Source organism: Suillus paluster, assembly GCF_016628075.1.
Source record: "Suillus paluster strain FC165 chromosome Unknown EDB91scaffold_21, whole genome shotgun sequence".
Taxonomy (NCBI): Eukaryota; Fungi; Basidiomycota; class Agaricomycetes; order Boletales; family Suillaceae; genus Suillus; species Suillus paluster.
The window spans coordinates 23,002-36,599 of NW_024537581.1; the positions used below are offsets into that span (position 1 = coordinate 23,002).

Here is a 13,598-nt window from a genome sequence, read left to right on the forward strand (position 1 = left end):
GTCGCTGGGAATTCGATAAGGCTTGACTAAGTCATAACAAGTTGAGGACTATATGAACTTCATCTTTCCCACAGCCAATCTGCAGGAGCTCTAGAGATATGATGAAGGCAGAACATGAGGTGTGATATGTTCAGATGAATCCTGTGCATTGATATCAATTTGACTTACTAAGGGGATGGGACGTGGAACTTCATAGAAGTATGCAGTAATAACATGTGATATCAGTAATTATGTACATGTCCAGTGCTCACTGAGTCATCTAAAAATGTGCATGTGCACTTTGTTGTGCTGCATCATTGCTTCTTCAAAACCCAGCTTCTCAATATATTTGAAAGCTACTGTATCCCCCACATTCCATACAAACTATTCATTGTGGACAGTGAATCAAAGATAGTTAAGGTTTGACGTTAGCACAAACTGTGCTCACTAACTTGAATGCCTTCACTCACAGTTGATTGTGCACAGCATTGTCAAGAGTGGAGAGACACTGTCTATTTGCAGAGACAATGCTGACATAGTATTTCCTGAGTTGTTACATAAACACAATATGTTGTCATAGAGCCTACATGAAAAACCTGCGCTATCGAAAGAAAGGAAATAAATTGAAAGAATGCATGATATACATAACTAGATCTTGCTTCTATGTGAAGTCTTGGAAGCAGTGATAGATCTTGGGGTGCCATTATGTGGGTGCAAACTTCAAGGTTTGAGTTCACAAATGCAGGAAGGTGAACATAATTACTCACACATGACAAGTCAATCTGCAAAGAGTTGTTGTCTTCAGTTGACAGTCAACTTCACACAGAGCCACTGAGTGACCTTTTGGGGATGAAGTGGAATGCATGATGAGATCACTGGGCTGACCGAGATCCAGTGAGCATGCAGCTGATGGTGGTAATGTAGTGCAAATATCATTGAGCAATGATTGAAGGTAATCATGGTCAGGATCCTCTGAAAATGCAAGAGAGCACAAGTAAATCAACATAGTTGCAATCTCAGAAGGAGTTCCATGACATAAGACTTCAATAGTGGTGTCCACCTCACATGCCAGTATAGAAGAGCTAGAGAACTTCTTGTGGTCACTGGTCAACCATGAAAGGGAGCCACACAAGAAATAAATTAACATGTATGTAAGTAACTTGAGATCGTCACAACAGCCCAGCACAACTCCTAGATGGTTGTTGATTGAGGCGAACGCAGGAGTGCCAGTAAGACGTCTACCATGGCAAAATGGCATATGGGTGTGGGCTTCAGTATTCCAGTACTCCCTTGCAGCACTGAAATCAACAATAAAGGCAGTTTGTCCTAAATTGCCTCGACCAATTAGGACATTGTGAGGTTTGATATCACTGTGAACGTAATTACGTGAGTGAATGTACTCCAGAGATGAGAGCTGGGAAATAGGTCAGGCCATCTGTCAGTGCCACAACCCACCATAAACCAACTTACCAGTTGGTCTCCCAGATTAACAGCAGTATGGAGGTCAAACATTTGATTGTGTGCAAGAAAGAGATTATGTAGTGATGGGCCAAGGAGGTCGAGAGTCAGAGCATGATATGCTGCCTCTCTGCCAAACCAAAATACATGTGGGATCCCAACTCCACCTTCAAGCTGTTTTAAGATGTGATATTCATGCTCCAAAGAAGTTGAATTATTGGTGAGAGGCTCAAGTTTGATAGCAAGATCAGTATCATTGAGAATGTTCCATGCACAGTATACAGTGCCTAGGTGGAGTCCATATGTTGAATTTAAATTCACATTGTACATGTGGCCAACATACCATATGAACCAGATCCCAAAATGTCCCCCAGCCTAAACCTGCCATGAACTCAAATTGGGACCTTGTTCATGGATGATAGTGTGGTGGGCTATTTGTAGAGATAGGAAAGGAAAGAAAATGTTTCATCAACACTGGCTTCCAGTTGGTTGGAGCCTGCTCTAACTGACTTAAGTCAACCCAAATCAGCTCAAGCTGCCTTCCACATGTGGTTGGCCTGGAGTTGGTTCATGCAGCTAGCGAGGTGAACCAAACTGAAAAATTAACTGAGCCCACCTACTGCCAACCGAACTGATGCATATCCAGTAAAAGCCAAAGCTGAGTCAGCCATAGCCGAGCTAGGACTTCACTAGGTATGATGTATCACTGGGTCCTGCAACTTAGAGCCATTCATGTATCACACTTTTGCCACAGTACCAGTACATGATACATCATTCTCCCAGCTACTTGTGGCTAGCTTGTGTTAGGCATTTGAATTCATTTGTTTCTGTTGTGGGGAATTCCCCCACTGTAGGTGTAAAACCCTGTCCTTTCCGCATCGTCTCACATCAGTTCCGCGTATTCCACACATTCCGCGTTTCTTGAGCATCGTCCGATGGGTTCCGCATTCCCGTGCATCCTTCGGAACCCGCCCGCACTATCCGATATTCCCATGCATCGTCGGACAACCTTCGCATGTCCTGTCCCCATCCTTCCAGGTCCATTGGTACGCTGTATCCCTCTTCCCGCTGTTCCTAACGTTATCCGGATCAAACTGACACATGCCCTTATGGCATGGACCCCTATTCCGGAGTATTGCACCCATGTGCACTGCCTGCCTTCACTTCCGCTTCCTGAGAGACTTACTACCTGTACCTCAGTGTTCCTTAAAAATAATCTTCCCTTTAAGTAGTGGTACTCAGGGCTTGGGGGTATTTTTATCGAATCCCATCTTTTACCTTCCCACTTTTCCTTCACCTTACTAGAGGATCGCTTTGACTTATGCCCACTATCAATCTAACCTTGTGATATACTTCCTTCGACTTCGCCTGCGAGTTCCAATGAATCAGTACGTTCTGCGCTTTATCCGTTTGAGTTCTGTTTCATTCCTTTCCATTCCACTTGAGTTCCGCTCGGGTTCCGCTTGTTCTGTGCGAGTTCCGCTTGTTCCGCATTTTTGCGGATCCTCATCCTACCTGCGGGAGGGTTGATTAGGGTCGTTTAGACAGAGACTAGTACTCCCCAGTAGCAATCCCCTTTAGGGTTGAATGTGCTTGCTCTCAAGTGAGGCAGTAGGCAGCAAAGACCCAACTGTGTAGTAGATCGATTTCTCTCCGCTGCACTTGTTGTACCCACACTGTGCTATTTCATGTGCTACTATCCCTACAGTGTGCTATATGGCTGCTAGGAGCTGCTGGTAGCTGTTGTTGTGTGCTACTATCCCTACAGTGTGCTGTATAGCTGCTGGTAGTTGCCTGTAGTAGCACTTTTACAAACTACAGTTTACTACAGCCTACTACTACTATCAGTTATCACAACTTCGATCAACCACTGGTTCAGACAGTCACACAATGTCACATCCGCCAAACACAAGCTCCACTCAGCATCCAGTATCAGTGCTTCAGCATTTGCTAAGTACATGGGCTTCATAGTGTCTAAGTAAAATTTAAACAATAAAAAAGATTTCATTTGAATGTGCATTATAAACTGCTACAAAATTATGAGGGCTGTAGGAACTATTTAGTTGACTAGGTACAAAAGAAGGTGCTGTGAAGGAGTAAGTAGGTGGTGTGTAAGATCCATGGGACATAGCCTGAGTATTAGCTGATGAGTGTGATTGATATTGTAAGCTTAAAGGAAGAGGGGGAGTATGCCACATGTGTTCGAGTCCTGCAGGTGGCCATGAGACTGGAAGTAATGAGCCAAAGCCAAGATGTGGTGCGGGGGACAACACTGAATGACTGCTATTAGTAGCATTGATATTAGGTGCCGAGTCCTTGCTAAGTGGGGTGTGTCTCAGATGTGTGCGACATTTTGCACCTCCGACTTGAAACAATGCAGAAAAATGTGCATTATCTGCCAGTGCAGGGTGCTCATCAAGGTGCATCTTGATTTTGTTAGTCAGTGAAGCAATTGTGTCCTTTTTTTCAACAGCGAGTCCAAGAGCTTGCGCAATAGTGAGAAAATTGTCCTTAAGCTTGTATGAGGAGAGTGGAGCATCAAAATTTTTCATTACTGCATTTTGGTTGATCTTCATTGTCCGAGCATCGTTCTCAGCTTTCTTCTGCGCCTGTTTTGCCACCTCTGCCTGCTCTTTCTCCTTTCAGGCAGCATGATCTGCCTCAAATGTTGCACGCAGTTCTGGGTGCATAATGAATCGAGCCGGTAACCTCATTGACTGATAATCTTTCTGCTTCTGCTTGTTCGAATGAATCTCTCACAGCTGCATATTCTCATGCGATGCCACTGTACAGTGTGCATTTGCTGCTTCGAGCTGCACAGACTGCATAGCGACAGTCTCCATCAAGTCCCAGTTCTGGCTGTGCAGTCGTGAGATGTAATCCCAGAGCTCTTCTCGACTTTGCATCATACATTGTGCATATGATGGTATTGCAAGAATAGGGCCTGTGAACTGCACAGAGGATGACCGTGTGCTCTGTCTTGAGATCGATGGGCTAGCGAGTGGAGTCTCTGGGGGGGTAGGTTGCGGGAGAACTAGCTCACTGGCATGACCGTCCAGGGGTGGCTGTGCTGGGCAGGTGACTACAGAGGGGTTGCTCGGGAGCTGAAGTGCTGAGGTGTCCTGTGGGGCATGGTCTGCAAAATAAATTTCCTCATCTCCTTCCAATCCTGACAAGCTGTCAAGGTCCTCATCATCCAACTCCATATATTCCAAGTCAGATTCATCTTCTGACACCTCCATGGTAAAAGAAACTGGCGATGATGGGACCTCTTCGGGATATGAACTTGGGACGTGTGTGGTTGTGGAGGTGGCTTGACTTGGTGCAAATCTTTGTCAGTGAAGACATCAGGGTTAAGAGGGTGTATTCCAGTGTGTTGAAAGGCTTTTTGGACCAAAGCTGGTGTCATGACATGTCGAATAGACATATATTCCAGAATAAAATTGTAGTGGTTTATTTTGATTCCTTCTGCAAGTTGTTTGTCACAATGTGAGATCCATTTGTGTTGGACTGAGGAAAAAACACCAACATCAAGGGGCTGGAGTTTGTGCGTGGTTTTGGAAGGGAAAGCAATGATGATTACGTCGTTATCATATGCAACAACTTTGATTGCATCTGTTTCATGCGAGTTATGCCCATCCATATTCAAAATGATGGGTTTTTCCGGGTCAACACGACATTTTTCAGCATTTGGGAGGAATACTTTGGTGAACCAGAACTCACTGATGGCCTGGTTAGTCCAGCCATTTGGGGATGTGGCAATACTAGACAATTGTTAATAGGATCATTTTGATAGCTTTATAAGTACTAGACTTACCCGCCAATACCCTCAATATCTCCATGATCTGCGACAGGTCCATCAGAGAGGACAAAAAAAGGCGGCATCGCTGTGCCTGCAGCATTGACACATTCAAGAATTGTGACCAGTTCTAGGTTATCACTATGCATACAATATCGCTCTTTATCTTCAATCCAGAAGATATACTTTGTGCCATCACCCTTTCAACCTCCTCCCATCTGATTGCCTTTCTCATCCATGTTCCAGTTGTGCTCTGGAGGGATCTTATTGTACCTGTCGTCAACCTCCTTACGCATGTTAAAATAATCCCCAACAGTTTTCCTATTAAAATTCTGCGCTCTTTTCAGATTGAGTCCTCGTGGTTTCGCCATGATGAGACAAGGATGACAGCGTAAGAAACGGTGCACCCAATTTAGGCCAGGGTGTCTATGACATATCTCAAACATGCGAGTCCATAAAGCACGAGCATGGAGAGGTGTGGTAAAGCTTGAGTTGAGGTGGCACCAATCCAGCAGTGCAGCTTCCTGTGATGGGCTCAACAATTGGCACTTCCTGGCAGAACTTTGAATTGATTGATGGAGCCTGGTTGCACGATCATGTAGAGTCTGGAATGAAACCTAAACAAAAGATGTGGGGTCTTATTAAATATGGTGATTCATTGAAACATAGACTATCCCAGATCTCACCTGGTGAGCCCTTGCTGCTGCCCTATAACTCTTATATGTTCCTCCTTGAACTCCAGCAAGGACTTCTTGAATCCGCGACTTGCACTGGATTTTGCTCACAGTTTGGGTATGGGCACCCCTGCCTCGAGTGCACCCCATGCGCTGTTCCAAGTTGAGGTGAGCACAAATGCTAATGCTGTTGTGAATGTTCAGCAGATTTGAAACACCGCTACAGCAGACTCAGCTTGGTGACAAGCAGACGTGATTTTTGGCTCTGTCACACCTGAACAAGGATCTCAACCATTTCTTGACCAATTTCAATTATTCAACTTCGCAGTAGTGTATTATAAGTGTACAATGATATGTGGTTGAACAGAATATGATTTGAAGCAGAGTTGAGTGAGATATTGCAAAGTGTCCGAACCAGTGGTTGACCGAAGTTGTGATAACTGATAGTACAGCCTACTACAGTCTACTACAGTAGTGCCTGGTAGCACTATATATCACTATGTAGTATGACATAGTTACCTCATTGGCTATATACAGGGCAGGTAGCTACCGAGCTACCCTGACTACCCTGACTCTATATAGTACTATATAGCCAGCTGGCTTTTTCCTGATGGCCTAGTCTACGACCAATGCTATGATAACACTGCTTGTCCTGAGTAATCCGGGATACCTTTCATCCCGGTATGTGATGTACAGTGCTCTGCGCAGTAAAGCACTACTCCGCAGTGAATGATTTACTAAATAGGGTTTATAATGCTAACCTAGTCTGGATTCCTAGCATCTCTGGAGTTAAACTATCCTACGAGTCCGGTTGCTTGTCCGTCAGGGCCGGTTGGAGTTGTCCTGCGGTGTCCCAGACTTGTCGGTACGTGACCGGAATCCAACACGCAGCCCATCAGTAGATCGATACCATCTCGAGCGCCGTGCGCAGCACCTGTCCTGATCTAACGACATCGCTGCGCGCTTATCAAGCCTAGATGACTCAGTGATTACGAATGAAACTCGGTTGAAAGATGTTTATAAGTTTGACCGCAGTACCGTTTACCCCACGTCCCAATAGCCTATCTGATGCTGCCACTTATCCTGTATGACACCCTCTCCGAACTACCAGGTAATCACTGGTCACCTAACCCCGCGAAGCCGAGGTCAGTAATTCATGCCATTGATGAGGATGCTCCAAGCTTTGGTGTCTGACTAAAGTCCACTGCGCCCCCAGGTTCGTCTTGAGCTACAAGGATATTCCATTCGTGACCGTCTGGGTTGAATACTCAGACATCTCCATCGCTATGAAATCCATCGGCGCAACGCCTAGCAAACGCCGAGATGGCTCAGACGTCTATACTGTCCCTGTCCTCAGCGACCCAAACACTGGCTCCCTCATCAGCGATTCCCTTGAGATTGCCTCCTACCTCGAGAAGACATACCCCGAAAAGCCCATTTTCCCAAATAACTCAGAACCTCTGATTCGCGCTTTCGACTCGACCTTTATGGGCTTGGTTCGCTCTGTGATGAAGTTCCTCGTCGCACGCTGCGCGGAAGTATTAAGCCCAGCTAGTGCCGAGTTCTTCATTCGAGTTCGTTCGGCGGACTTCCCGCCTGAGATGCCTCGGGATGAATTATCTCCCGAGGGCCCGAAGCGTGATGCGGATTGGGAGCTGCTAGAGAAGATGTTCAATACTGCTGCGTACGAATGGTACCAGAAAAGTGACGGAAAGTGGATCATGGGCGAAACTTTCTCATATGCAGACATCATTGTCGCTTGTTTCTTGCTGATGTGGAAACGAGTACTGAAGGATGATGAGTGGGCTAGGATAAGTTCTTGGAATGGCGGGAAATGGGCCCAAGTCCTTGCGGATGTTGAGAAGGAGTGTAAATTGGCTTAGATGCCCTGCGTGTATAGAATCGATTCCAGAAACTCTGATGAAACGATAATGAATCATTTCGACAGCTGAACGGATACTCAAGTCACCAACGGCACAAACTTGCCACAACAGTCGTGTGGTGCGCATGCATACAAGAAGAAGCGACTGACCTCCATCTTATTTGGTCTGACTACTTGGGGGACTCAGAACTGAGTAACGACAGAAAGACGTGTTTTTTCAAGGAGCTTTATACTTGAACTTGAGGGATGTCAATTTTACAGTGCACGGGTCAGGCTTGAATGTTCGAACACCTCAAATTTAAACTTACGAATGAATTATTGCAATGCTGGTCAGTTCTCCTGCCAGTGTTCAAGTGCATCAGACTTCGCCTTCACGTACGATGACGATGTGCGCGTTGTATAGCAGCGAGTGCGTCGCTAATGCTGTAGATCAAATGCAATCAAGTCAATGCATTTTCTAGTTTGAGCATAAACTTACAGCAGAAGGTTGGAACTTGGAAGCAAGCCACGCATAAATCGCAGGCCCTCAGGGACCCGTTCCTAGTGCTGTCGTGGTCCGGTTCAGTCCGGTTCGGAGGAGGTTAGGAGAGAACCGAGAACCCCCTTTCACGAATGATATCAGAGTCGGTGTTAGAGTAGCGTGTGGGTACGCACCATAATCATGATAAGGAATGAAATGATGTATTGACCAGGCACACGCCACGGTCGCGGTCTGAGCCTCGCCAGATGAGTCATAGCTCGTTGGCATATTCTAGTTAATAGTACGAGGGTCGGGCTTGATGAGGGTGATGGGTACTTAACTTCCGCCGGGAGATAGTAAATAAAGATGTGGGATAGAACTTGAGTTTAAAGCGCCCGGTCCGAGTCTCTTGTACAAATACATGGACTGATTGATCTTGATCTTGTTCCTCTGATCGACGATTTGCTGGTGATATTTTGTGGTTGCTGTTGCTCAGCGATCATAGTTACTTAGTGACCACGTGACTTTGACTCATCTGGGGGGAAATCTGAAACGTGCCATCAGCTATGGTAAGTCCGAGTCGGTCACCACCACGCCAATACATGCAGACCAGGTACGAAGACAAAATCGAAAATATAATGTTGGTGTAAACGGTTCGGGGTTCGGGACGGGACGGGTCCGAACCAAAGTTGAATCGTTCGTCCAACGCCAGAACCGAGAATCATGCGAACTAGACCAAAAGTCCGCGGTTCCGAACTGGTCCACGGCAGCACTAGGTACGCTGTACAGTATATTCCATTCGATTCGACAGCTCATGCAATATTGAAAGCAAAAATAGACACCTAGCACAAGTCACACGAACTCAATAACAGTTTATTTTCGTGTTCGAATGACGAGTATGCAAGGGGTTCCGCCGGACAAAATGAGACATAAATTTTCGTTGCAAACTACAACGTCATAATTATGTAATCAAGAATCCAAATTTCGAGCAAGAAAATCTACTGCTTCCACTTCAAAGTTCACACACGCCAATTGATTGTTGAATCGTTGTCGAACGCCTAACTTTCCAAGTTGTTGCCGCAATACACATCGACCAATCTGTAGATATCAAGCAGCCACGGCCAAGGCCCATCAAGTGGTCCATAGTGTCCGTGCGCATGCCCTATCGGCACCGACGACATACAACACAACCAGCAGTCCGATCTTGTCTTACTGAGCTCTAGGATCTTTCTTTCAAGCACCCGGACATTGATACGTCCTTCAAGGACATAGATGATACCGCGTATGATGTCTACAACTCCATTGTGAGGTCTGCAAAGCCTGTTGCGGATGAAAAGGCTATTTAGTATCTGGGGCATTAAGAGGTGAGTGCACTGTGTACGTACTGCTGTAATTTAGTGATAGGTGTCCCCAGGTCACTCGAAATCAGATATGCGGCGTTGGAGCTGACGCATATAGCATGCAAAATGAAGAAGACAAAACGCGCCTAAGTGGAGTCTGGACATGAATCGGGGTGAAGCGGCTGTCGAGGGTCTTGTCGTACCGATGTGCTGCACAGTCCTGACGGGGGATGTCAACCTGATCATGATACACCACTCTCACAAGACTGTAGTCGTGCGCATATGCGAGCCTCGGGATAACATCCGCGTCTGCGGCTTCGACAGCAGCAAAGGACACTGGTGGGTGTCACAGCGGCGTACTAAGCTTAGGCATTGACTGAGAGTGCCTTGATGACCATCGCATCATTGACACCTTCGTACTCGCACCGAAGAAGGTAAATTGTAGGAATTTAATTGCACATGAAAATGATGTACTGGTAGCTGTAGTAGTATTGTTCACTGCCGCAAATGATGCGCAGTTGATGTCGACCATCCAAAAGTTCCTCGTGACACCTGTACTCTGACTGGGTGGACATATGACTAATCGTATCGCGGCATGTCAGTGCTGGCGGAGGACTGGAAGTATTCATCTTCGTTTGCAGAGACCTCCTTGTACAGGCACTGGTTTGAAGCGGCGTGGGTAGTACAGCATGCAATCGAGTGAGCAACGGAATAGAATAGACAGAAGAACCGACAGTCACAACACCGGTACCATTTGTTGAAAGAGGTTTTCAAAAGTGGACACAGCAAGCCGCTGTGAAGGGTTCACATCTACATGCACTTTGGTATAATGGTGTTCAACGCCGCCTTTGCTGTCCACAGGGGAAGCGAAACAGCCCGTAAGGCTGGTGTCGACTCTATGATTTGAGGAAGAAGCCGGGGCTCTGAGCAGTGAGCGACAATTGAAATTTGTTAACAAATTTTGAATTCTTCGGCGCAATATTTTGTCCAGCGGTACCCCTCATAGACGAGCGAAAAAAAACTGACAGCGTTATCACTCCAATTCAAATCACTAGATTCGGCCGCGGGAGTAACGACGAAAGCTTTGTAAAAACACGACAGACAAATTTTCAGGGTGTCGCAGGTCATAGGTCGGTTTGTCTAAATGTTGAAAACAGGCTTGTAGATGTCGCGTTAATAGTCACAAGTTGAACGTTTCAGATACTGAAGGTACTTTAACATCGAGAACAGGTAACGATAGGTAGCGGGCTTTGCCACGTTGGCATGCCCAGGCCAGTGTCGTAGTTGACAGCGCATAACGTCAGAAAGTATCCAGTCCGTTCATTAGAAATGGGCCTCTCCGAGTCGCCAGCGAAGATGGGAGTTAATGCATAGGCCGAGCGGAGTTGAAACAGTGGGTGACTTCCCGTAAGAATTTACAGAAACAAGCTTGTCTGTAAAAGTTTGACCGCTCGACATCGGCTAATTTACGGACAGAATCTGTAAACCGTAAGAACTCAGTTGAAGACGATGGACTGGGAACAACACCAATGATCCGGACGACAATTCCGGGAGCGAGCCATCTAAACAGAGTAAGAAAATTGCCCGAATCAGACATTTAGTGCACTCCGACAATTTACAGAAATCTACAGAGGGGTAGCTACCCCTCCACAGATTGGCAGATTTACAGACGAGCATCTGCAAAACCACTGAAATGAACGCTTACGACTTCAGTAGCGCACTCATGCGATTGGTGGAGATGCTGAACATATAACCAAAAATGTGTGCTTACGAACGCAAACTTGAACTAAACCAAAAAGAATATGCACACGAGCGTTTTGTGAGTGCTTTCGAACAAAGTCGCATTTGCTGATGGAGTGCGAGAGCAACCATTTGACAGGCGTTGACAGCTACCTTCCAAATCCAGCGCGGCTATTCGGCTAAGGCATGAGGATTAACAGAAATTTGTCTGTAAAGCCTTACGGGAAGTCACCCAGTCAGCGGAAAACCGCACTTAAATTAAATACGCGAGTCCTCAGGCCTCAGGTGCAGTCCATTCTCACATATATCATTCTGCATTCCTGCAGGATACTGGATCATAACCAGGCGCCCGGGCTTATGCGCATCACCAGCGCGCAAGCGTTATATTAGTGCAACACACGACATAAGTATCGATTGTCATACGTCCGTATCAGTACCGGTCCAGCCTCGGAGACTAATAAGTTCGTATGCCAATGGGAGAACAACCGGATATCCTTCCAAAACAAAACGGACATAAACAGAAGAAATGAAAAAGCCCCTCCATGTCTTTGATGGTAGTAGCAAGCTGAGTGAGTGTTCAGATTGCGATGCTAGATGGGATCATCCGAGGCTAGCGTCACTCGATCAGATTCTGTTTCTGTTCAAATGGGTACATCCTACCCACAGGTACCCCTTTATCACACAATTCCCAGTATGCAGTGGATCGTGCTGGATCGGCTATTCCAGCTGTGATACTTGACTACTTACGGAATGTATTCACGGATAAAAGCAACTGACAAGGCGGAGCTTTCTTCACGAAAATGGAGTCCCTCCTCACAATACCACTCATTCTCTCGGCCCCTGTCGCCTTGCACGTAGCTGGCACACCCCCCCATCACCCCACAAGCAATGATGTTGTTCACTACAGCTCTATCGAGTGGATTCTCATGCAGGATAGAAAATACGGGCTCCCGCTCACAAAGGTAACTGTTCATTAATTGTCCACGATCCTCTGTGACGAACGATGTTCTAGACACTTTCATGGGCTGTTGCTTTCACAGAAGTTGCTGTCATTGCCTCCCGCGTGGTAGACCCCATCGCTCTTCCCAGTGGAATGCAAGATGCAGTTGGTCTGCTTCGAACGATTCAAGACATACCCATTAATTCTTCTCTTCTTTGCGGCACCGCACTCATGGCCGTGGGGGGATTACTACGCTGGTGGTGTTTCCGCACCCTCGGGCGATTTTTCACATTCAAGCTCAGTGTTCGCAAGGGGCACAAGCTTGTCACGACTGGACCATACTCGGTCGTACGCCATCCATCATACGTGGGAGCAGTCGTGCTGACCATCGGCATGTTCATCTTGCACGGATCGTGGTCCTCGTTCATTAGACGCTCAGGCGTTTTAAATATCTTCGGACTGAAAGCAATTCTGTTGGCATTGCTAGCGCAGAGAATAATTGCTATAACAAGCCTCGTGCTTAGGATCGATCATGAGGATGAGATGGTGAAGTCAATATCCAAAGAAGAGTGGGAGAATTGGGCTAAGGTTGTCAAGTACCGGCTCCTACCTGGCATTTACTAAATCTAATATACTACACTACGTAGAGTTAATGTACTATCCAGATATGGCTGTGCGCCTCTTATTATAGTAGACATTACATGAAGCTGGGTGTTAAACTTGTCGTACTTTGGCCTTTTATGTGCTACAAGGTCGCCTGGTTCATGTACCAAATAAACCCTGGCATGTTATCCATCTGCTACTGGTCCTCAGTGCCGTTGAATACCACCAAGAATGATCCAAATGCATAGGTTTGTATCCTTGGAAGTTGCCTTCGCAAGTCCGAAATATAAGTACTAATTTAAGGAAGCAACCTTGCTTGATTAGCCTCAGGGGGGAGTGATCTTAAAATGTACTGAATGCATGCTCTAATGCCAACGAAGGCTGGCTAAGACCTTTTGAATTTTCCTGATGGTCATGTAACATTGAAAGCGAAAACAGATATCTGGCACAGGTCACACGCACATTGTAAATTGTCGAACCAATACTATGTGAGATTGCCAAACCACGACATTGAGCCCAGAGCATCTGTACTAAGCACTTGAATTTAATTGGATTTGCCATTTTACAGAATATCCGGCAGGAGCTTAATACCTGGATCCGGTGGACACTCATGTTAGTGCGAGAGTTTGTCACAGCAAACACCCGTGTCGTGGCAGGTCGTGGCCTCTTTTGGAATCCTTCAGAGGCATGACTGAACACGGAGACGAAGGAGACCGACGAGTT

General features: G+C 46.2%; 3 protein-coding genes across 3 annotated transcripts; 2 read left to right on the forward strand and 1 right to left on the reverse strand.

Moving 5' to 3' along the window:
* Window positions 1-742: 742 nt before the first annotated feature.
* Window positions 743-1,767, reverse strand: EDB91DRAFT_1051905 (putative casein kinase I; the record flags this gene model as incomplete). Its single annotated transcript, XM_041313634.1, has 2 exons — window positions 743-1,393; window positions 1,450-1,767. 2 exons carry the CDS (start codon window positions 1,765-1,767, stop codon window positions 743-745), a joined length of 969 nt encoding a protein of 322 aa, XP_041177878.1.
* Window positions 1,768-6,579: 4,812 nt separating this feature from the next.
* On the forward strand, window positions 6,580-8,239 carry EDB91DRAFT_302737 (uncharacterized protein). Its single transcript, XM_041326775.1, has 3 exons — window positions 6,580-6,635; window positions 6,689-7,055; window positions 7,127-8,239. Exons 2-3 carry the CDS (start codon window positions 6,979-6,981, stop codon window positions 7,791-7,793), a joined length of 744 nt encoding a protein of 247 aa, XP_041177879.1. The 5' UTR covers window positions 6,580-6,635; window positions 6,689-6,978; the 3' UTR covers window positions 7,794-8,239.
* Window positions 8,240-12,132: 3,893 nt separating this feature from the next.
* On the forward strand, window positions 12,133-12,896 carry EDB91DRAFT_1247626 (uncharacterized protein; the record flags this gene model as incomplete). The annotated part of the gene is made up of 2 exons (XM_041322838.1): window positions 12,133-12,294; window positions 12,345-12,896. The coding sequence occupies 2 exons, from the start codon at window positions 12,133-12,135 to the stop codon at window positions 12,894-12,896; spliced, it is 714 nt and encodes a 237-aa protein (XP_041177880.1).
* Between the last annotated feature and the right edge of the window lie 702 nt (window positions 12,897-13,598).

Coding starts and splice junctions, on each gene's coding strand:
- EDB91DRAFT_302737 (XM_041326775.1), top strand. CDS start 6,979: ATGCTGCCACTTATCCTGTATGACACCCTCTCCGAACTACCAGGTAAT. Junction 7,056..7,126: donor CCTAACCCCGCGAAGCCGAG/GTCAGTAATTCA, acceptor CTGCGCCCCCAG/GTTCGTCTTGAGCTACAAGG.